The sequence below is a fragment of the Lepidochelys kempii genome, chromosome 5 (assembly GCF_965140265.1).
Source record: "Lepidochelys kempii isolate rLepKem1 chromosome 5, rLepKem1.hap2, whole genome shotgun sequence".
In the NCBI taxonomy this organism is placed as follows: Eukaryota; Metazoa; Chordata; order Testudines; family Cheloniidae; genus Lepidochelys; species Lepidochelys kempii.
This window is the reverse complement of record NC_133260.1, coordinates 58,370,063-58,390,392: the sequence shown is the minus strand read 5'-3', so window position 1 is coordinate 58,390,392 and position 20,330 is coordinate 58,370,063. Positions and strand designations below refer to the sequence as shown.

Here is a 20,330-nt window from a genome sequence, read left to right as displayed (position 1 = left end):
GGTCTGACGTGACCATCATCAGCGTCAGGTCCGGCTAGGGGGTGGCAGAGGGGATGCCTTCGCAAACCACAGGCTGGGACTGCCACCACCGCAGGGAGTCCAGCACGTCCCTTGGGGCTGTCATTACCAAGTCCAGGGGGTCCTTGCCTCGGCAGTACACCCGAGCGAGCCACACCTGCAGTGTCCTGAGTCTCAGTCTGGCATGCCTGACCACATGTGTGAATGCTGCCATGTGGCCCAGCAGCTGCAGGCAGCACCTGGCCGTTGTCATTGGAAACTGGCGCAGGGAGGCCACCACTTTCTGGATAGCTCGGAATCGGGATACTGGAAGGCTTGCCCTAGCCTGCACCATGTCCAGGACTGCCCCTATGAATTCCACTCTCTGCATGGGCACAAGAGTGGACTTGGGGACGTTGACCAGGAGCCCCAGCTCGTGGAACAGTCTCAGGGCCACCTCCACATGTCCCCGCACTTCTGCTTCGGATCGACCCGTCAGGAGCCAATTGTTGAGGTACGGGTAAACCCGGACCCTCTGCCTCCGTAAGAAGGCCTCCACCACCGCCATACATTTTGTGAACACCCGTGGGGGCGCAGCTAGACCGAACGAGAGAACCACAAACTGGTAATGCTCTTGGCCCACGGTGAAGCGCAGGAACAGCTGATGAGCTGGGGGGATGGCAATATGAAAGTACGCATCCTTCATGTCGAGGGCAGCGTACCAGCCTCCCGGATCCAGGGAAGGGATGACAGTGCCCAGAAAGACCATGCGGAACAGGGCCTTGACCGGGAACTTGTTGAGCTTTCGCAGGTCTAAAATGGGACGAAGGCCCCCTTTGGCCTTGGGGATGAGGAAGTACCGGGAGTAGAACCTTTCCCCCTTAGGCCGTGCGGCACCACCTCTACCGCCCCCACCTGTAGCAGTGAGCGAACCGAGAGGGGTCCCTGAACAGGGATGGGGAAGGGGGATGGGAGGGAAGGAGGGAAGAGAACTGCAGCGAGTACCCATTCCATACCGTGCGTAAGACCCAAAGGTCCGATGTAATGCTGGACCATGCACGGGAGAAACAAGCCAGGCAGTTCAGGAAACAAGGGGACGGATCCAGTGACTGGTCTGGTACGCTGTCCTCAAGCACATCTTCAAAAGCCTGGCTTAGTGCCCAGCTGGGATTTGTGCTGACCTTGATTCTGGCTCGGTGCATTATTATTGTTATTATTGCGCCATTGCCTGTTATCCCTGTCTCACCTACGGTAAGGCTCATGCCTGTGACGAGGCTGGTACTGACGCTGAGGGGGAGGCTGCGGCTTAAAGGGCTTCCTCTGCGTCACCAGGGTGTGCATAACCAGAGACTTACATGTAGCCCTTGAGTCCCTGAGGTTATGCAGCCTTGCGTCTGTCCAGTCCGAAAATAGCCTGGACCCTTCAAAGGGGAGCTCCTGGAGTGTGCTCTGGACCTCAGGAGGCAGGCCTGACTCCTGCAGCCGTGCTGAGCGCCTCATGACCACCCCTGATGCAATTGTTCTGGCTGCCACGTCTGCTAAACGCAGGGAGGTCTGGAGAGAGGCCTTAGCCACTGTCTTGCCCTCGTCCACCAGGGCCGTTTCCTGTTGGGAACCTTGCGGGAGGTTGTCCTTAAACTTCCCCATCACTGCCCAGGAGTTAAAATTATGTCTCTTGAGGATGGTCTGCTGCTTAGCAATCCTCAACTGAAGGCCCCCCGATGAGTACACCTTTCTGCCAAAAAGGTCCAGGCGTTTTGTCTCCTTGGCCTTAGGTGCCGGGGCCTGTTGACCATGGTGCTCCTTTTCATTCACCACTGAGACCACCAGGGAGCACGGACTTGGGTGGCAAAAAATAGGAATTCATAGCCCTTTGACGGGGCAAAGTACTTGCGCTCCACACCTTGGCTGTTGGAGCGCTGGAGGCCAGGATCTGCCATATAGTCTTATAATTCGATTGGATGGTCTTAATGAGCGGGTGCGCTATTCTAGATGGACCTTCGGGGCTCATAATGTCCACCATAGGGTCCTCCTGCTCAACCGACTCCTCGGCCTGCAGCCCCAAGTTCTGGGCGACCCTATGCAGTAGCTCCTTGTGGGCTCTGTGGTCTATGGGTGGAGAGCCGGACACCGCTGTTTCCGCCACCGCCTCATCCGGGGATGACGAGGAGGTTAGCAGCTGCTTGGCCCCCTCTGGCTGGTCTTCCTGCTCCCCTTCTCCCGCGGGAGGGGCCTTTGGCTCGGGCCAGGGCGGGAGACCTTGGGATGGCACCGGACTCGGTACTGGTCTCTCCAGTTTACCCTGGGGGGATGCTGGAGGCCTAGATACTGTGGCTTCCGGCACCGTCAGGCGTCAGTGTGGGGACCGGGACTGCTGCACCGAGTAGCTCACCCTGGACGGGGCCCCTTGGCGCTGTTGATAGGCCCAAGGAGTCCAGAAGGGCCAATGACCTGGCGGCCCCCATTGGGGGTGCCACCCCATCAGAGGGTCCTTGCTATCCAGAACACGGAGCGAGTGACTGTAACGGCCAGAGTCGGCGCCAGACTGTGGCGATGCTGACAGCGAAGGCCACAGCGGAGCCGACAATCTGTGCCGACGGGAGGTCGACGAGCGACTCCTAACGGAACGGGAGTGAGACCGGTACCGATATCCCCGGGAACGGGATCTGGACCGGGACCAGCGCCAGCGTTCTCGGGACCGGCACCTGTGGGAGTTCTCCGGCGAGCGCCATCTCAACTCCTCCTGGTGCCAGTCTCTACTCGGTGCCGGGGATCGTGCCTCGTCCGTGACTTTCTCGCACCGATCCACTCCCGGTACTGCGACTTCCTTCTGAGCCGCAGGTAACTGGGAGTCCGCAGACTCGGCGCTCGACCGGGACCAACTCTGGGCGCGGTGCCGGGATGGTGTCCTCGAAAGGCACCCCACTGCCAGCTTACCCCTCGACGGCACCCGTGGCATGGTGCCAGAGGATTCTCCCTGTACGGGAGGGGGCTCGTTGCCGACAGGTCAATGAGATCCTTTGCTGCCTCAAAGGTGCCAGGCGTGGAGGGCTGATCCATTAAGTCCTCAAGCCCATCGTCCGCACTGAGCTCACTTGGGCCTGGGCTCGGTGGGACTCGTGGCACTGGAGCCACCAGCGCCTGCGCCGGTACAGCAGCCTTCCCGCTCTTATCAGCGCTCGGGGCCTTGGAAGGCGCCGGCCTCCTCTGTGGGGAACGTCCGCGCCTTCCTTTGGGCTGCGCCATGGGCCGCACCGGGGAGGACGAGCAGTGTCGGGGCCTAGTCTGGCGCTGTGGGGCGGACCGCTTTCGGTGTTTAGCCGGTGCCAGGTCTCCCGACGGCTCTGGAACACTAGGCACTGAGGAAGCTGGAGCTGGCTTTGTTCTTGGCTTGAACGCCTGGCAAACCTTACACAGCTCAGTTTGATGTTCTTCCCCCAGGCAACGTAGACATGAGCCACGGGGGGTCACTAACTGGCGTAGCCTTGCAGCACGTGGCACAAGCCTTAAACCTGTGGGCCTGTGGCTTGCCCCACGGCCCGGGGTGGGTGCCGGAAGCTTCCAAGCACTTAATCGCTTAAGTGTCCACAACAAAGTGTATGCTAACTAACTGATAACAGCTATCTATAAGAGAAAGGCTAAGGGACTGCTCTCATACAAGAGAGAGAGGTAAGAAGGAACTGGAGGGGGTTGAGCAGCAGGGGTATATATGCACGGTACAGTGGCGCCAGTCGGGGGGGGCCCTGCCAGCCCAACGGGAGCTGCTAAGGGAAAAGGTTTCTGACACTTGTGCATGCAACATGCGCACATCTAATGTGAAATGGACATGAACAAGCACTCGAAGAAGAATTTTGTATTAACAAAAGACAGTTCCTGTAACTATAATTGATTTAGACAAAAGAAATTATGCACATTCTGCAAACTTTTAATTTATTGAGCTTCCATGGGAAAAAATTCTAGTAATGAAAAGCAAGATTCTGCTGTCTTTAGTCATAATTAGTAATGCTTATGTGACCACACCCAGAATAAGCTATAAATTGCCAAGGGGAAAGAATCAAGCCTATACCAATTAGATTAAAAAAGAATATACTTTTTTACGCTTTTATCCTACATATCACATCTTACAGCACTTAGAGAAGAGGCACATTAGTTACTCATGAGACAGGCATAAATGTAGCTCTAGATATCTCAAAAAACCAAAACCACCATGCTGTACAAACGTGTACAAACAGCATGGTTCCTCATAAAACTTAATTTCTACATAAGTCTTGCTTTATAGTTCACTCATTTTAAATAAAATCTTAGCAGTTAGATAAATTTCATTACAGGTTTCAGAATCGTCATCAAAAGTGTAAAGTCACCCACAATAGGTAAATGATGGTTTCAAGAGTACAATGATTCCTCAGGCGTAAAGAAATGAAAACAGCCGTAACACAACAATAACAAAGACCTAGAGTATCAAGAATAAGTCTATTTTACCCGTTGTGTTCTCTCCTAGTTCCAGCCCCAAGGAGGGATTTGTTAAAATTAACTGGAATTTCTCATCACCTTCAGGAATATCATCATCAAAAATCATGACGTCAATGTATTTATACCTTTCTCCATCAGCAAAAGAGAGCATCTGGTAGTGAAACATACAAGACATTATATCTTAACAAGTATGTAACATGAACACGTACGTGATATTTTGCAAGTTTGGCCTACAGAATTCTTAAAAAATGGAAGAAAAATGCAAACAAAGGACCATATTCTGAGCGTCTATTGTAATGTGGCCAGAACAGGAATTGAGGGGCCTTCAGCAGAATCAGGGCAATAAGCACATTTCATTGAAGCAACTTTTCAAAGGGGCCCATTGTAAAGGACCTGTTAAGAAAAACGGCTTCCAAATATGAACTATGTATTTTTTCCTAACAAAGGCTACATACGAAGTCTAAGTATAAAATTTCAGAACTTGAATTATTCTGATGATTTATAAAAAAAGATATAATCCTGTTTCCCTATAATTTCTGGTTTAGAAAACATGCAATTTAAGATAAATATCTAGTTCAGTACTTTACATGATTGCGCCAATTGAGAATAATAATTGCATTATCAATACTAAGGAGACTTGAGAAATGAATAGTACTGTACTGTGCATTTTCTTCTTACCCTTGGCGTCACATTAAAATCCAGTCCCAGTTTTGCTTCTAGATTCTGGGCATAGAAAAACAAAGACACATTGCCAGAAGATCCTCTGTTACGGTATGCTACTAATGTCAGACCCCCATGGATTTCATCTATTTCAAAACTAAAATAAAAAGCAAGAAGAATCCTCTTATACTGGTAGTATGCAACATCAGTGATCAGAAGAGAGCACCAAATTTAACACAGAGTGCACAATGCTTAGTCATTCAAATCAGTGATCAAAACTCAGCACCTTCCTACCCATTCATTTTCAGAATGCATTAGATGCAAAGATGAGATCTGTCATCTCTGGGGGCAACTCCTTTACATTAAACAGAGCAGTGACTAAATTCTCGGTAAATTGCTAATGCAAATACCGCAGGTTCTTGGTAAATTGCTAATGCAATCCTCTACTGAGCAATATTTGCCTGTTTCTGAACTGTGTACACATATATATCCACTGCCATCTATATATTAAAAAACAAATGGTGTGTGATCATATAACTAAAGAATATCACAATGATTACATAAAGGAGTCTGAACTAAGGTGGCACAGGCATTTTCTAAGTTTTGAGTCCTTGACATTGCAACCTTAAGAATATTCTTTTAACATAGTTGTTTGGGTACAAAATATAAAGTCAGATCATTGTTACAATCACATTTTGAAATGACTCAGTATATTTTCAAATGAGAAAGACTGATTTATTCTTTAATTATGTCTAATGTAACTTTTTATATTGTCTTTTACATTAAAGGTGGAATTCAGCCCATTGTGGAGGGTCTTCTGCACAATGCCTGAACAAGGGGCAGGGAGAGTGTCTACAAAGAAGTTTCTGCACTCCCTCACAGATGCAGTCTCAATGCTGGGTCTGAATGAGACAAGTGAATATTGGAGGTAGGAGGGGAAATGGCCCCCTTGTTTTCTTGTTTCATTCACAAAGTACAAAACTGAATGCATTTTAGGTAGAACAAGTGAAACTTTATTAAACCCTGTGGACTGCTCTGTCAACGTGGATGATTTGCTTCCAGCCTATCTCTTTGTTTCTTGTTCCACTGATGTCTTGTGAGTAACATTCCCTCTAGGGCAATGGGACCTCTGACTCCAGTTACACTGATTATGTTAGGTTTCAGAGGAACAGCCGTGTTAGTCTGTATTCGCAAAAAGAAAAGGAGTACTTGTGGCACCTTAGAGACTAACCAATTTATTTGAGCATGAGCTTTCGTGAGCTACAGCTCACTTCATCAGATGTTTACCGTGGAAACTGCAGCAGACTTTATATACACACAGAAATCATGAAACAATACCTCCTCCCACCCCACTGTCCTGCTGGTAATAGCTTATCTAAAGTGATCAACAGGTGGGCCATTTCCAGCACAAATCCAGGTTTTCTCACCCTCCACCCCCCCACACAAATTCACTCTCCTGCTGGTGCTAGCCCATCCAAAGTGACAACTCTTTACATAATCAAGTCGGGCTATTTCCTGCATAGATCAAGGTTACAGTCCTTCCTTACGTGTATACAGTGAAAGGAACACCTATGTAGGGGTGTGGAGGTCCAGTAGATTTTATGAGTGGAACAATGATGACTGACAAGTTGTGATGGAACCCAACAGCCTGAATACAATTTGGAGAGAAAGATCATATTCCTCAAACCCCATTTATTCAAGCTGGTGCAGAAATGAGATTAGCTGCACCAAAATATATATAGATATAGACAGACAGACAGAGACCTCCACAATGAGCTGAATTTCATCTTTACAGCAGAAAAAAATATATTTTATATACATACAAAAATGCACACACATCCTCCACCAAATCTTGAGCTAAATCTGAGGTATGTTCAGTGAAATTCAGTGTGATAGGGAAAGGGAAATTGGCTTGAACTACATTTATGTCCCTCTCTCCATTCTTGGGGCCACCTGATCACCCAACTGGTCCATGGTGCAAAGCAGAGTAGCTAAGGTCAAGACCAGGGATAGCAAAGGAACTGCTGCACAAGCCCCAAAATACCTGATGATTCCCCAATGTAAGAGAAATCCTTCATTTGCCAATTCAGATGACTTTAAGGCTGCTTTGCCACACCAAAGGTTTGATCTTGCTTCCACTGAAATTGGTGGGAATTTTGCCACTGATTTCCAAGGGAGAACGAATAGGCACTCAAGCAACTAATGACAGACTAGGCTCTTCATGGAAAATGAGACTTACTTGGTATTCTGCCATTCAATTACTCCTCTCACTCCATCATTAGCATCTATAATAATCTGAGCTGCCAAGCCTTCTGCATCTAAAGACAAAATACAAAGGACTAAAAAAATATCAAAAGAAAGAAGAAAACCTGTTTATACTCTGTTTTTAGGGCTTGATTAAAAATCTGTTTTTAACACAAGTGCCAATAAGCTTTACACACAGAATACGCAGCACTTTGTCTCCAAAGTGGGAAAGAGAGTGGGCAGATTAACTGCTAATGCACGGAGAAAAGCTTGTCTCCACTAAATGAAATGAAGAACTATCTTCCACACAAAGAGTGACATATTACTAGACATCTCTGTCTTACACAGGTACACACAACATTACAAACCAATAAAAAAAAGCAATATTACAAGAATATTAAGGTTCCAAACACCAGCACTGAAAAGTTAGGAAATACCAGAATTAATGTTGCCCGTGCAATCTTAATTTGGTCTCTTGGTGCACATGCATTATGATCACATGCTAGTTTCTCCATAGACTCTACCCTCATTTAGTGCACAAAATGAATGGTAAACCCAACTAAGCTGTTATTGAATATTTTCTTTTATCCTCATAGATAGAATATCAGGGTTGGAAGGGACCTCAGGAGGTCAACTAGTCCAACCCCTTGCTCAAAGCAGGACCAATCCCCAATTTTTGCCCCAGATCCCTAAATGGTCCCCTCAAGGGTTTAGCTCACAACCCTGGGATTAGCAGGCCAATGCTCAAACCACTGAACTATCCCTCCCCCCATCATTCAATGTGTGGTCCCATTCCTTATTTACTGTACACTACTTAAACCATTCCAAGTTCAGCATTACTAATTTCCTTATGGGAATTTCTATGGTGCTCATCACTCTTACACTTTTGCTCCATAAACATTAATACACTTATCTTCATGATACCCATATGACATGAGGAAGTTTATTATAGTCACTTTACATACATGGAACTGAGGCATAGAGAAATTAATATAAAATGTGTCCATTCATTTTGGATACCTAATATGAGATCCTATGGTTTAATTTTTCAAAGAATGTAGCACTTTACTTGTTCAGAGCACAGCACTGCCAGGCAACCTGAATTTAGGCATTTCCTCACATACGCATTTGATTTTGAAACCTTAATTTTTTAAATATTTTTGTTTATGTAAGTTCCTAAGTTTAATAATAATAAAAAAATTGGAAAAAACTAAAATTTCATCCTATTGAACCATATTTACTCTTCTCATGGTTCATCAGTAGAGTTATGATCTTTAGGTCCATGGCACAGACCTCTATTACTTGAGCTGACTAAGTAACTATGAGTAGTAGATGACTGTTATCTTAGACCTGCCACTAGAGGAGATGGGGACACACATTATCAGTGGGATTCACAGTTATTTGCTAGACAGGAAAAGCTTGTTGAGGATGAGGAATATGAGTTTAACTCCAGGTTCTGTACGAATGTGCACGCTAGGGGCTGCAGACCTTTCCGCCCCTGTGCCCCCCAGTTTCTCCTTGTTCCCTTCTGTTCCTATCTCCTATACTCTCCAACTCGACTCTCCTTACCAACTCTTTCCCTTATCCTCTCCACCCAGCTCCTGCCTTTTCTCATGTCCCTTCCCTTCTTCCCAGCTCTTGCCCTTCTCCTACCTTTGTTCCTATCCCCCTCTGCTCCTGCCCCTTTTTGCCCACTCCAGGTTCCTGGTCCTCATTCCCCTTTCCCAGTCCTCATCCCTGTGCATTTAAATGGGGCTCTTTCCTCCTTTTCTTCTGTGCTGCCTGAGAGTCAGCAGTGGGAGCACCGAGAGCACAGGAGAGACAGTCTCCACAGCATCTCCCTGTAGCCAGGTGGAGCAATCACAGATAAACTCCTGCTCAACTCTGAAGCCCCAAGATGGAGCAAAGTGAAGTTGGAATCTTTGGAGAATTTAGCTGCTCTGCTCTAACAAGCATCTACTAAGCATGTGGGAACTTAGAACTTTCTAAGTGTTATCGCTTGGCAAAATTTTGGTGGATTTTAACAAGAACAGCAAAACAAACATCCCTGACATCTGGGTGACACCCCTATCCAATTTCAAGTCCCTGTTTCACAGAATGGAGGCACTAGAGCTTCTCTAGAAAATGTCAGACATTAAAAAAGGTAAAAACAATGAATTTTCCCCAACTTCATTCTCAGAAATTTTGCTGAAACCAAAAGATGCACCCTGAGTCAGACATCCAACATCGGGCATTTTAGCACAAATGCTTGAAGTTTGGCAAAGTTATAAGCAATTGAAGCTAATGAAAAATGTTGTGCAACTTTCCACCTTCACTGCCTAGAATATAATATTTTGTGGGTGAAATCCTGGTCCCGTTGACTTCAATGGGGTTTTGCCTTTCACTTCTGTCAGGCCAGGATTCCAGCCTATTCCTAGCACTGACCCTTTTTGACTTCCTAAATTGTGAAATTTAGCAAGTAAATGAACAATACAGCGAGCACGATGCATCTCAAAATGTTCTTTAATTGCTTATTTTGACATCTGTATAGTACCTCAATTTATTTACAACATAATGAAGTTTAAGTAATATGAGATTTTATAATATTGACTTCTCTATTAAATCTTTGCTGGATAATTTTGTGCAAATTATAAAGTGTGTGGATAGGGAAGTGTAGACTAGCAAGATTCTAGTATAATATTTAGAGTCTAGAATTCAGGGTTAACAGGGAAAATCATGGGTTAAAACTTATCCCTATATATAATGTGTGCATCTGCAAGCCTGTCGAATATTTGTCCTAGGATTGCCACTATATCAGGGCTAAGTTACTGTAAGTCAAGAAGGTGCTCAAGTACCTCTAATAATGCAGGGTAAGACTAAATAAATAGCCTGTCACAGAATATAGTTCTGGAAGATAATTTGTCTCACTCATGTGTTACTCTTTGAATGTGCAGTAAGTATTTATGGTTTAGAATCAGTGAACTAATCACAGCTCAACCTGCACAAATCAGCACTGGATGTTGTGTTTACCTTTCAGTCTGTAATGAATCAACTCAGTCATTTCTACAGGCATGCAAAGAAAAGGGAAAAGAAGTCAAAGAGAAACTATTAGAAGCACACTGTAAACACATTTCTTTAACATTAAGGATCTGATCCAGCTCTCTTTGAAATCAATGGCAATTTTGCCATGGGATCAGGACTCTAACCAAGCAAGATGATAAATGAAGATCATTAAAAGATTAATTTCAGGTTTCAGAGTAGCAGCTGTGTTAGTCTGTATCCGCAAAAAGAAAAGGAGGACTTGTGGCACCTTAGAGACTAACAGATTTATTTGAGCACAAGCTTTTGTAGCTCACGAAAGTTTATGCTCAAATAAATTTGTTAGTCTCTAAGGTGCCACAAGTCCTCCTTTTTTTTATTAAAGATTAAGAAACCCCATTGAAGTTGATCCTCAAAACCAAATGTAATAAAAACAGTAATAAAAAGAGACTTTATGAAGTCTGTCATCCAAACATATGTGCCAGTTACACAAAGTATTATTTTGGCACATATGTTTAGATGCTAAGTAAACAGTAACCAGGATAAGAACACAACTCTGGAGGAGACATAAGGAGCATACCCTTTAATACAGACCAGACACAATGGTAATCCTTGTGCTCAGGGAATGCAAGGATTGAGTAAGGTTAGTGCTAATATGGGTGTTATTCTCTCAAAGATCCCCTGGCCCTACTGTCCCACTCCTATCTGCAGAGGTCAGCAGAGCACACTGCACCTTGTATATGAATGGCCATGATCCCCCCGCAACCCTTTAAGCTCCTAGAGGCACAGTGACTGTCTGGTGTAGAATGCTTACTGGAACTTCTCCTGCTTTGCCTAAAAGGCACACCACAGCCCTACCATTTTCTCTGGTGAGATTCTGTTAATAGGCACTGCTACTTTTTGAGAAATAATCCCTGTTCACCAGCTTCTGTTTGAATGATCCCAGCTGTTGACCTGTGCAATGCATCACAGGCACCATGCTGCATTAGACACCAAAAGACGTTTGAGTTAGTCAGGCAATGATTATTCATTGGTGAAATGTACAGCAGTAAGTTTTCTCACTGTCCAAACTATTTTCATATTAGAATACAAGAATCAAATTTCAAGATGCAAATTAACTTTCCTCATGAGACACATTTTACTAAATGACAAAGGTTTTTTAAAAATTGAGATTAATTGATAATATACATCCCTTAAAATCACCCCACCATTTGCCTGAATCCCAAGAAATGTAAGCTTTATGATTGCATAAGCCTCCTTTTCAGTTATTCTTGCCATGATCTTGCCTTAAATCATTATACTACTATAAATAAATATAAATACAATGCGTTATTACATATATACAATTCATATAAACTGTGAAGTAAATATGGTACTGATACAGATGTTATACCCAGTCTGGGAGGGAATGACATCAAAGGATTCATGACAATTTCAACAGATGTTAAATTAATCAGGAAGAATTCTTGCACTTCTGGTATATCATCCTGCAGAATAAAAGCACAGTAAATTCTCCTTTTATGATCCTTTAAGATTTGAGTCAACCAAAAAACAACACTTAACTTATGCCCCAACAATTTTAAATTATATTAGACTTTATTCATTTATTCCTACCCTCTTAAAATACAGTTATTAGGTCTGAAATTGATCCTCATGTAATATGTTTCAAATAAAGTATTATATTTTGTTTAAAAGATACTACCGTGACAAAAAAAGCTATTCCTGAACATAAATTTCATTGTGAATTTAAAAAGCACTAGAAGTACCCGCTTGAAAAAGAAAAGTATGTAGCAATCAATCCATATATATCTGTAGGCAATGAAGACTATTCTGAATTCTAGGTATCAATTGAAGCTTAATGAGAGTTTGATTCCATTCATGCATGTCTAGTTGTAGCCACTCTCTGTGATTAACTGTACCCCTCTGGTTTCCACATTTAAGATTAGGGCAAAAAGATCCTCCATTATTTCTTCCGAGCCACAATGAAACAGTATACAGCATGAAATGATGGAGAAGTTGTGGGAATTAAGACCCAGATTGTGCACCCACTGAAGTCAAAGACAACCATGTATTGATGACGAGGATTAAGATTTACCTCTAGAATAGTAACATTTATAGAAGCTGATGTTTCTCCTTCCCCTAAAAGCAGCCAACCAGACACAGGTATGTAATCAACTCCTGGTTCAGCCAAGGTCCCTTCTGTCTGATTCCTTACTCTGAGCAATCCTGGCACTGTTGCATATGTAACATTGATAACACCTAGTAAATGTGGAACAAAACAAAAAAAGTTCTTATATTTTAATTCCTATTTAACTACAATCCAAATAGACAAAACAGACAAAGTGCAGGAGAAGGGAGTATTATCCTCATTTTACAGATGGGCAACTCCATCAGGCAGATTAATGACCTGATCCAAAGCCCATTGAAGACAACGGGAGCCACATCATTGGTTTCAGTGTGCTTTGAATCAGGCTCTCAGTGACTTGTAACTGGTCACCAGGAAGTCTATAGTGTAATCCAGAATTAAAACCCACATCTCGAGTCCCAGTCCAGTGCCTTAGCCTCAAGACCATCTTTCTTCCATCTTCCAAAGGAAAAAAGGCTCCAAGACCTTTTTTTAAACACTACTAATTTAAAAGTGTTTTGCAAAAGGGAGAAAATGTGGTTTTGTGGGTATTTTTGCTGAGATTTTTCTTTCCCTCCTCCTAGCAAAAAGCAGAGTACAATCTAATTAAGAAGTTTAGGGTTTGACACAGTAAAACTAAATGGACACAATGCCTTAGTACAGAGGTTCCCAAAATTTTCTGGTTCAGCTTCCCTTGCACTAAAATGGTGGATGAGCACAGCCCTCTAACCACCCACTTCCTACCCACACCTTCTATCCCTTATGCCATGTTCTAGAATAGGGGCCTTTCCAGGGGCTTAATGGAGTTAGGTACCCAACTACCATTGAAAGTGCATCTTTGAAAATCCCAGACATTATCTCTACTTTATTCTTGCAGCTCTCTGTCCCCTTTTCTTTTACTTCTCCATTCTTTCCCTGCTTTTTCAACTTTTAATCCCTTTTTTGTTCTGTTTTTATTCAATTCTTATGTCTTTTCCTAGTTGTTCCCACTCCCTTCCCCTCAGTCAATACAAGGCAACAAAGTTTGATTCATTCTGAAACACAGTGTTGCAAATTGCATCCACCCCAGAAGCCAAGTGTCAGAATTGCAGTATCACCACTTATGATCAATAAGTGACAGACTAGCTAGTCCATTCGAACAAGAAGCTACCAATTTCCTGAGATTTGAAGATGGTGGGACTGAGTGGCTATTTGTGTTATGACCATCTACCACCTGGCTACAATCTAATGTATAACATACCACTGCAAAAAACAACTGAGCAATCAAAAATTTACCTAAATGGACCACTGCTAAAAGAGAAATGGAAAGTAGCTGCATTCATTAAGGAATAATCATTTGAAAACTAGTCATAATCCCTAACAATATTTTATGTTTGATGAGAAAACAAAAAATGATGGAAACCTACATGAACTTAAAAGGACATTTGACTCTGGCTCATTCCTTCACTTCTTGTGCTAGAAGGAGTTGGCAATATTGTAGAGGTGATATCTGCAACTGCTCAGAAAGAGGGAGATTTTGTCCTAGTGTATAAGCAATAATTATTTTTCACATCAGTTGCTCTCTATGCTGTGTCATAGCACAATGGTTAAGCAGGTGGTGAATTATAATTACTACTTCTGATTAGCTAAAAATTGCACCCACATTTATTTCACCCTGCCTCTCCTACCCCACCTCTCCAAACCCTTCCTTGTTGTTCATCCTATCCAAATGTTATGTCTTCTCCTTTAGAGAATTAGCTCTCTGAGGCAGGAACAGTAATTTACTATATATAAGCTTGGAAGGATTAGATTTTTATCAGTAAATGTTGATAAACATTGACAGGTTTCAGAGTAACAGCTGTGTTAGTCTGTATTCGCAAAAAGAAAAGGAGTACTTGTGGCACCTTAGAGACTAACCAATTTATTTGAGCATAAGCTTTTGTGAGCTACAGCTCACTTCATCGGATGAAGTGAGCTGTAGCTGTAGCTCACGAAAGCTTATGCTCAAATAAATTGGTTAGTCTCTAAGGTGCCACAAAGTACTCCTTTTCTTTTTTGATAAACATTGAGTTGCTCATACACACACAACTGACAAAAAAATATTTTCACCCATAATAATAAAAATGTACAGATAGACAAAGTAAGAACAATGCTTCCTAGGAACTTATCAGAGATTTATTTAAGGACATTTATGTTGTACATTTTGACATGTGATGTTGACAATTTATGTTTTAACAGTTATAAAACTAACTTTTTGAATCTCAACATCTACGGTCCTTAAATAATTATTGTATGACCCCCCCACTGCCTGACCCCTCAACAATTTCCTGCCATTGTGAAATTTTAAATCAATAAAAATTAAAAACAACTTAAAAATAAACATTGATATTATCCATTGAAAATATTTTTAAAAATTAATTCTGCCAAGCCTAGTTGTATATTTGTATAGTGATTGGCATTATGGTGCCCCAGTCTGTTCTACCACAATACAGCTTATTATGTAGTAATAATAATAATAATAATAACAATTACAGCCATGGGGACACAAGTATCTCATATAAACACCCGAACAGCTTTAGGAAATATCTCTTGGAGGGCCAACACATCACCATACTGGGCAGTAAAATTCTTCAAAAAGGGGCAGGAGAAGAGAATGACATTAAAACTAGCAGAGTTTCATGAAGACCTAAGTTTAAAGGCCCATTCTCCCCACCACTTCCACCAGGTCTCCAATAGTGTGTGGTTTTTGCAGGGACTTGTGGATCACAAAGGAAGCACTGTTATGCAGGGAGAAGTCCTTCCCTGCAGACAGTTAGAGGTGAAGGGATTTGGGTAAGTTTCTGGAGGGGACTGACTAAAATTGAAAGCAAGAATATTTGGTTACTGTCCTCTTTAACTTTTGGCTGTAACTACATTTTTGCAAGTAAGATTCTGAAAGTAAGAGAGCAGACACAGAGATGAACATTTGATTCATCTGACTCCCATTGACTTTTCCTCGTCAAACAGAATATGTTGCAGAAGACACATAAAACCTCTGTATCTAGAGAAATTACACAAACCTAAAGATCCAAATTCTCTGCTGATGAAAAGTTGAATAGTTTTGTTTGCCTCTTGGATCAAAACCATCCTGGATGAAGAAGCAAAGTTCAAAACTCCATGTGGTTCATCACTGGCCTCTATTGTCAAAACAGCTTCATAACCTTGGCTATCCAGGACAGCAGCACCCATTGAAGAAACGCCTGTAAAACAGTCAATGGAGTAACTACACAGAATGTTAAGCAGCTGAAGTGGGGGGTTTTTTTGTTTTTTTTTTTATTAGCCATGGCAGTTTATATTTCTATTTCCTTCAACATGCCATGCAGTCAATCATATTCCCAGTACAATGAATCAGGGAGAACATGATACCATCTATTGTGTTTCTATGCCCAGTGTGGCTCCATACATGTTCTAGAGCAAATATAGCACAATACAACACAATAAAGCTATATCTAATGAAAGGATAATATCAAATGAGAAGACAGAATATCATCCAATGTACATTCATATGATGGGTAATTACAGGGTAAGGTTTGGTTTTGCCAGCGTGGCTGGGGCACCTTGAAGCAAGAACTCCTTTGCAAATCTAGCCCGGCTTTAGTAATGGATATTTGTTTAATAGTGACTATGGGCAGAGAAAATGCAGATCTAGATGCTTCTCCCACAGCATAATCTGAATGGCAGGAATAGAATCTACTGCCCTCCTTGCAGAAATCAACAGTCAATGGGGAAGTCTGCTTGTGACAGGACAAGACGAATTGTCTGAACAGATATAAATAGTGGCTTATTTCATAGCAACTATAACCAAAAGGCATTATTGGGTCCAATTCTGTTCCTATTTACAGGGGTGCAGCTCTCACAGAATTTGCTGGACAGAGTTGATCCCACTGTAAAACCAATCAAAACATATCAGTCAGAACACTCTAGAGCCAGTATGCAGATAAAGAAGGACCACCAAACTTCAGTACATGGAAACAAAGTTTCACAACTTAAGTAATAAAGTACAGTGCTTTAAAAAGTCACAAATAAATTAAAACAATAATGCAAATGACATCCTTTTCCCATTTGAGATTCACCATGCTACACTTTTGCATTACCTTGAGTTCTGATGTCGAATAGGACTACTTGGTATCCTTCCTTTTCTTCAGGAATATGGTCATCCAGCAGATGAACACAGAATGTTAGATTCAATGACTCCTGTTTATTTTAAGTGGCAAAATAGGTTAGTTATCGCTGTACAAAACCCAGGATGCTATCTGTCACAGATTTTGAATGATTCCATCCAAGAAGTTTTAAATTTAAAATAGCAAAAATTAAAAGCTACCTACAATTTGGACCTCTAAGATAGAGAGCTACAAAAATCAAATAGGTCAGGAAACAATACTATTTGGAAAGGTGTTCACCCTTTTCCACTTCAGCCTTCATTTCAATATTATCTCTAGCTTTGGCTGCTGAACACAGTTACTCTGTATGGGGTTACCTCGGGAAAGAAAAGTATTCCAGAATAGTTTTCAAAGGTTTGATCTAGGCGATGTCCAACAATTTTCCAATTAACAGTAACATTTCCCAGTCCAGGAGCAGTTCTTAGAATGTGGAACTGCAATTCTTCTCCTAGGAATAATAACATCATAAAATGTTTGCTGTAGGGAAACTGCCTTGCTGTGTATCAGTCATATAAGAATCAGAAGCATGCATTCCATAATCATGGTAACTTTTCCAAAACCAAGAAATTCAAGTATCCACTGATACTTTACAAAGAGGCTCACTATGTAACACACGTTTGCTTTTAACATAAAAGAAGAAGGAGAAATCCAAATTCTAAACCTTTCAGTTCTGTTTTTAGTTCAATTTTGAAAAATGTAATGGAAAAAGCTATCAAATGCATGCGAGGACTTATAAAGCAACTACAGCGTAAAGGCAAAAATGAATCCCATCAGAATCCCATACCCATCAGAACATGCACAAACACCAGAACAATGGCAATCCGTAGACTACACAAGATAGTAAATGCTGTATGTACTAGCTATGACACAAGTAAATTCCTATAGCAGTTCACTGGCAAGAAATATACATGTTGATAATATTGCACTGTAATATAATTTTCTACAATGCATGCACAAAAATGCTTGCAATTACCTGTAAATTCCGTTTATGTGAGTTTTAACTTACATAATAGCATCAGTTATAGATTTTTTAAAATACAAAAGAAATTCTTCACAAAAAGTTAATAGCTTCCTATGATTTCTCAGGACATACTATATCAATCGACCGAAGTGTTATCAATGTTAATTTATAAAAAATACAATAATTATACTTTTCGCATTTCTATCATTCAGTCTAATGGATAATTTAATAAAAAACTAATGAATAGTATAGCAATCATTGCAAAATGTATGAAAAACAAAAAGATAAAAATAAGCTCATAAATGTAAAAAGATGGCTTGAGGCTTCATATATTATATCAACATGAAGATATACATTAGCGTGTATAGTTGGGGGGGTGAACATATATATGTATACATACACATTATATGACAGATGTTTATTTCTAAAACATAAGCATACTGCATATGTATTTCAACAGTATTTTTCAGATGCACAAGGTTTAAGCTTGCCAGTACATACAGTATTGCATTGGCTTCTGAAAGACAGGAAAATGTGCAGAAACCTACAGTATCAAAATATTTGGGTATGTTAATACAACACATCTCTTAGCTGTCTGAAGGTTTTATGCTGCATCATTCTTATTCACTGAAATATAAGAAAATGCATGCAGCTAAGATTATATTTTCCCTCCTTAAACAATATTTTAGGGGTACATAAATACAGCCTTCACAAGTTCTGTTCAATATTTCTACTGCCAGAAAATGACTTTCTGACCAGTTTATATTAGAGATATTCAAAGAAATGATTTAGAATTTTTCTCACTGTTGCTAATCCTGGGCATAATCAAATCCATGGAACTACATGGTTCAAGTTGCCTCTGAACAAACCCAGCTGAAGGGCAAAAGAGGGGAGAAGGTAAGGCTGGATGAGAAAGGACCAGGTGCTTCTACATCTATCTGAAACTACCACTCACAGAAGAGGCAAGATTCTCCTCCTCTCCTTTTTTACCCTGCGATTACTTTTCTCTGGATAATAGTCCAGTGCAAAACCAGTCTATGTGGCCAGCTAGGACTTGTGTCCCTTACTGTTGCATAAAATGGGCATATGGTTTGACTTGTTGGGTCTGTATCATGATATAACACCAGTGTGACTCCACTGGTTTTTAATGGAACTCTTCCTGGATTATAGTGTGTGAGATCTCAGCCAGATCCAAAGGTGCACCTGAGCTCAGCCTGGTGCAGCTAAGAAAGGGAAGGAAAGGTATGTGGCTATGATGGCTTTACACCACATTGGCTCCGCCATAATCATAGGGTCAGGTGGGGGCGGTCCAGCCCCGTGTAATTTAGAGCAGCCACATGACAGGATACTTATAAGTAGTATTATGCTGCTAAAATTGACAGGAAGGACATCATAAAATTATTCTAAGTATTTTCTGTTCTGTTGAAGAACCACTGCTATCCCATATTTGTCCATCACTGAAATGAGATGGAAATTAGTTATTAATTTTAGGAGACTACAATAGAAATAATTTTTAAAGAAGCAGTATAAATAATTTTAAGAAAATATATGAACTTTACAAACATAAAATGAAGCCCATTTACAATAAAGTAGAATAGTATGTGTATTTAGGCGTCAGCATTTCAAAAGTTAACTCCTGGGATTGTGCTGATGTTCACACCTTGCCTTAAGCTGCTCCATTGCTGTTTCCAATAGAAAAGAAAGTTCAAAATCTATTCAATGTGACATCATTATGATTGTGTTTCTGAAGAGCGGCAAACCTGAGTGTACACAACAGATCTACGGTTTCCAAAGAGGAACATCATCATATTGTTCAACACTGCACTGAAACACATTCTATCCTATTTGAGAATTTTGCACATCCATTTAAAAACAAAATCAATACTTAGAATATTTTAGTACCACAATTGCAAAATGCACAAATAAGACACAGCATATTTCAAAATCATACAATACAATGATTTTTCATTGTTCACAACAAAATGAATTATGATGTGGGAATCAGTTACAATGTGCACTCATCTTGAGCACTCGTCATTAATCAAAACACTGGATTAAAAGTTCTAATCTAAGTGAACACTTTTACTGATTCTGGACAGTCCATTAGTGACCAGTATTATTAAGATCTTTGGTTGTCATATCCAGAAAGAACTCAGGTAAAAGTGAGTATTATGAATACAATTTCTGCCTTCAGTAGACTGGAACAAATATAAAAGGATCTCTGGAGACTGAAAATGTTTCATTAGGTCAATTTCACTTTTTCCCCCTATTTTAATTTTTAGTGTCTTACCCAAGTCTGAAGATTTATACATGTGGCTTAGGGACAGTGAATACCTGCCTAAAAATGTGTGAGACGTACAATATTTTTATCTTGAAAATAACTTTTTTAAACTGATCGACAGTGAAACTATTTAGTAATACAGTAAATATTAAACAACATAGCATTTGGAGTTGTTTTGTCTGGTATCAATAGTTATGGTTTCAGCACAAGAAAAAACAGGTATTAAAAGGCAAAATCAAGCCCTCCGTATGCCCCTATGAAGACCTAGTTCACTCTTTTTAATCAAGAGATTCTATAGGATTATTTTTTTTCTTGCTGCAAGCCAATACATTCTTGTTCTTTTGTAGCTGGAGAATCAATGCTCAGTGGAGTTTCCAAATAGAACAAAACATTTCA

The 20,330-nt window shown here is 41.4% G+C and overlaps 1 protein-coding gene across 4 annotated transcripts in view; it reads right to left on the bottom strand.

Annotated features, from left to right (window-relative positions):
- The window catches only part of ADGRV1 (adhesion G protein-coupled receptor V1), a 412,710-nt gene that overhangs the window by 298,306 nt on the left and 94,074 nt on the right, over positions 1 to 20,330 (bottom strand). For 3 of the 4 annotated variants that reach the window (XM_073344461.1, XM_073344462.1, XM_073344464.1), the window contains 9 exons: positions 17,010 to 17,140; positions 16,627 to 16,726; positions 15,553 to 15,732; positions 12,485 to 12,648; positions 11,783 to 11,876; positions 10,381 to 10,413; positions 7,367 to 7,445; positions 5,146 to 5,284; positions 4,477 to 4,618 (listed from right to left, as the gene is read on the bottom strand). In XM_073344461.1, coding sequence (XP_073200562.1) covers positions 4,477 to 4,618; positions 5,146 to 5,284; positions 7,367 to 7,445; positions 10,381 to 10,413; positions 11,783 to 11,876; positions 12,485 to 12,648; positions 15,553 to 15,732; positions 16,627 to 16,726; positions 17,010 to 17,140 — 1,062 coding nt within the window. The remainder of the gene's footprint in view (positions 1 to 4,476; positions 4,619 to 5,145; positions 5,285 to 7,366; positions 7,446 to 10,380; positions 10,414 to 11,782; positions 11,877 to 12,484; positions 12,649 to 15,552; positions 15,733 to 16,626; positions 16,727 to 17,009; positions 17,141 to 20,330) is intronic. The other variant, XM_073344463.1, reaches the window with a different exon arrangement.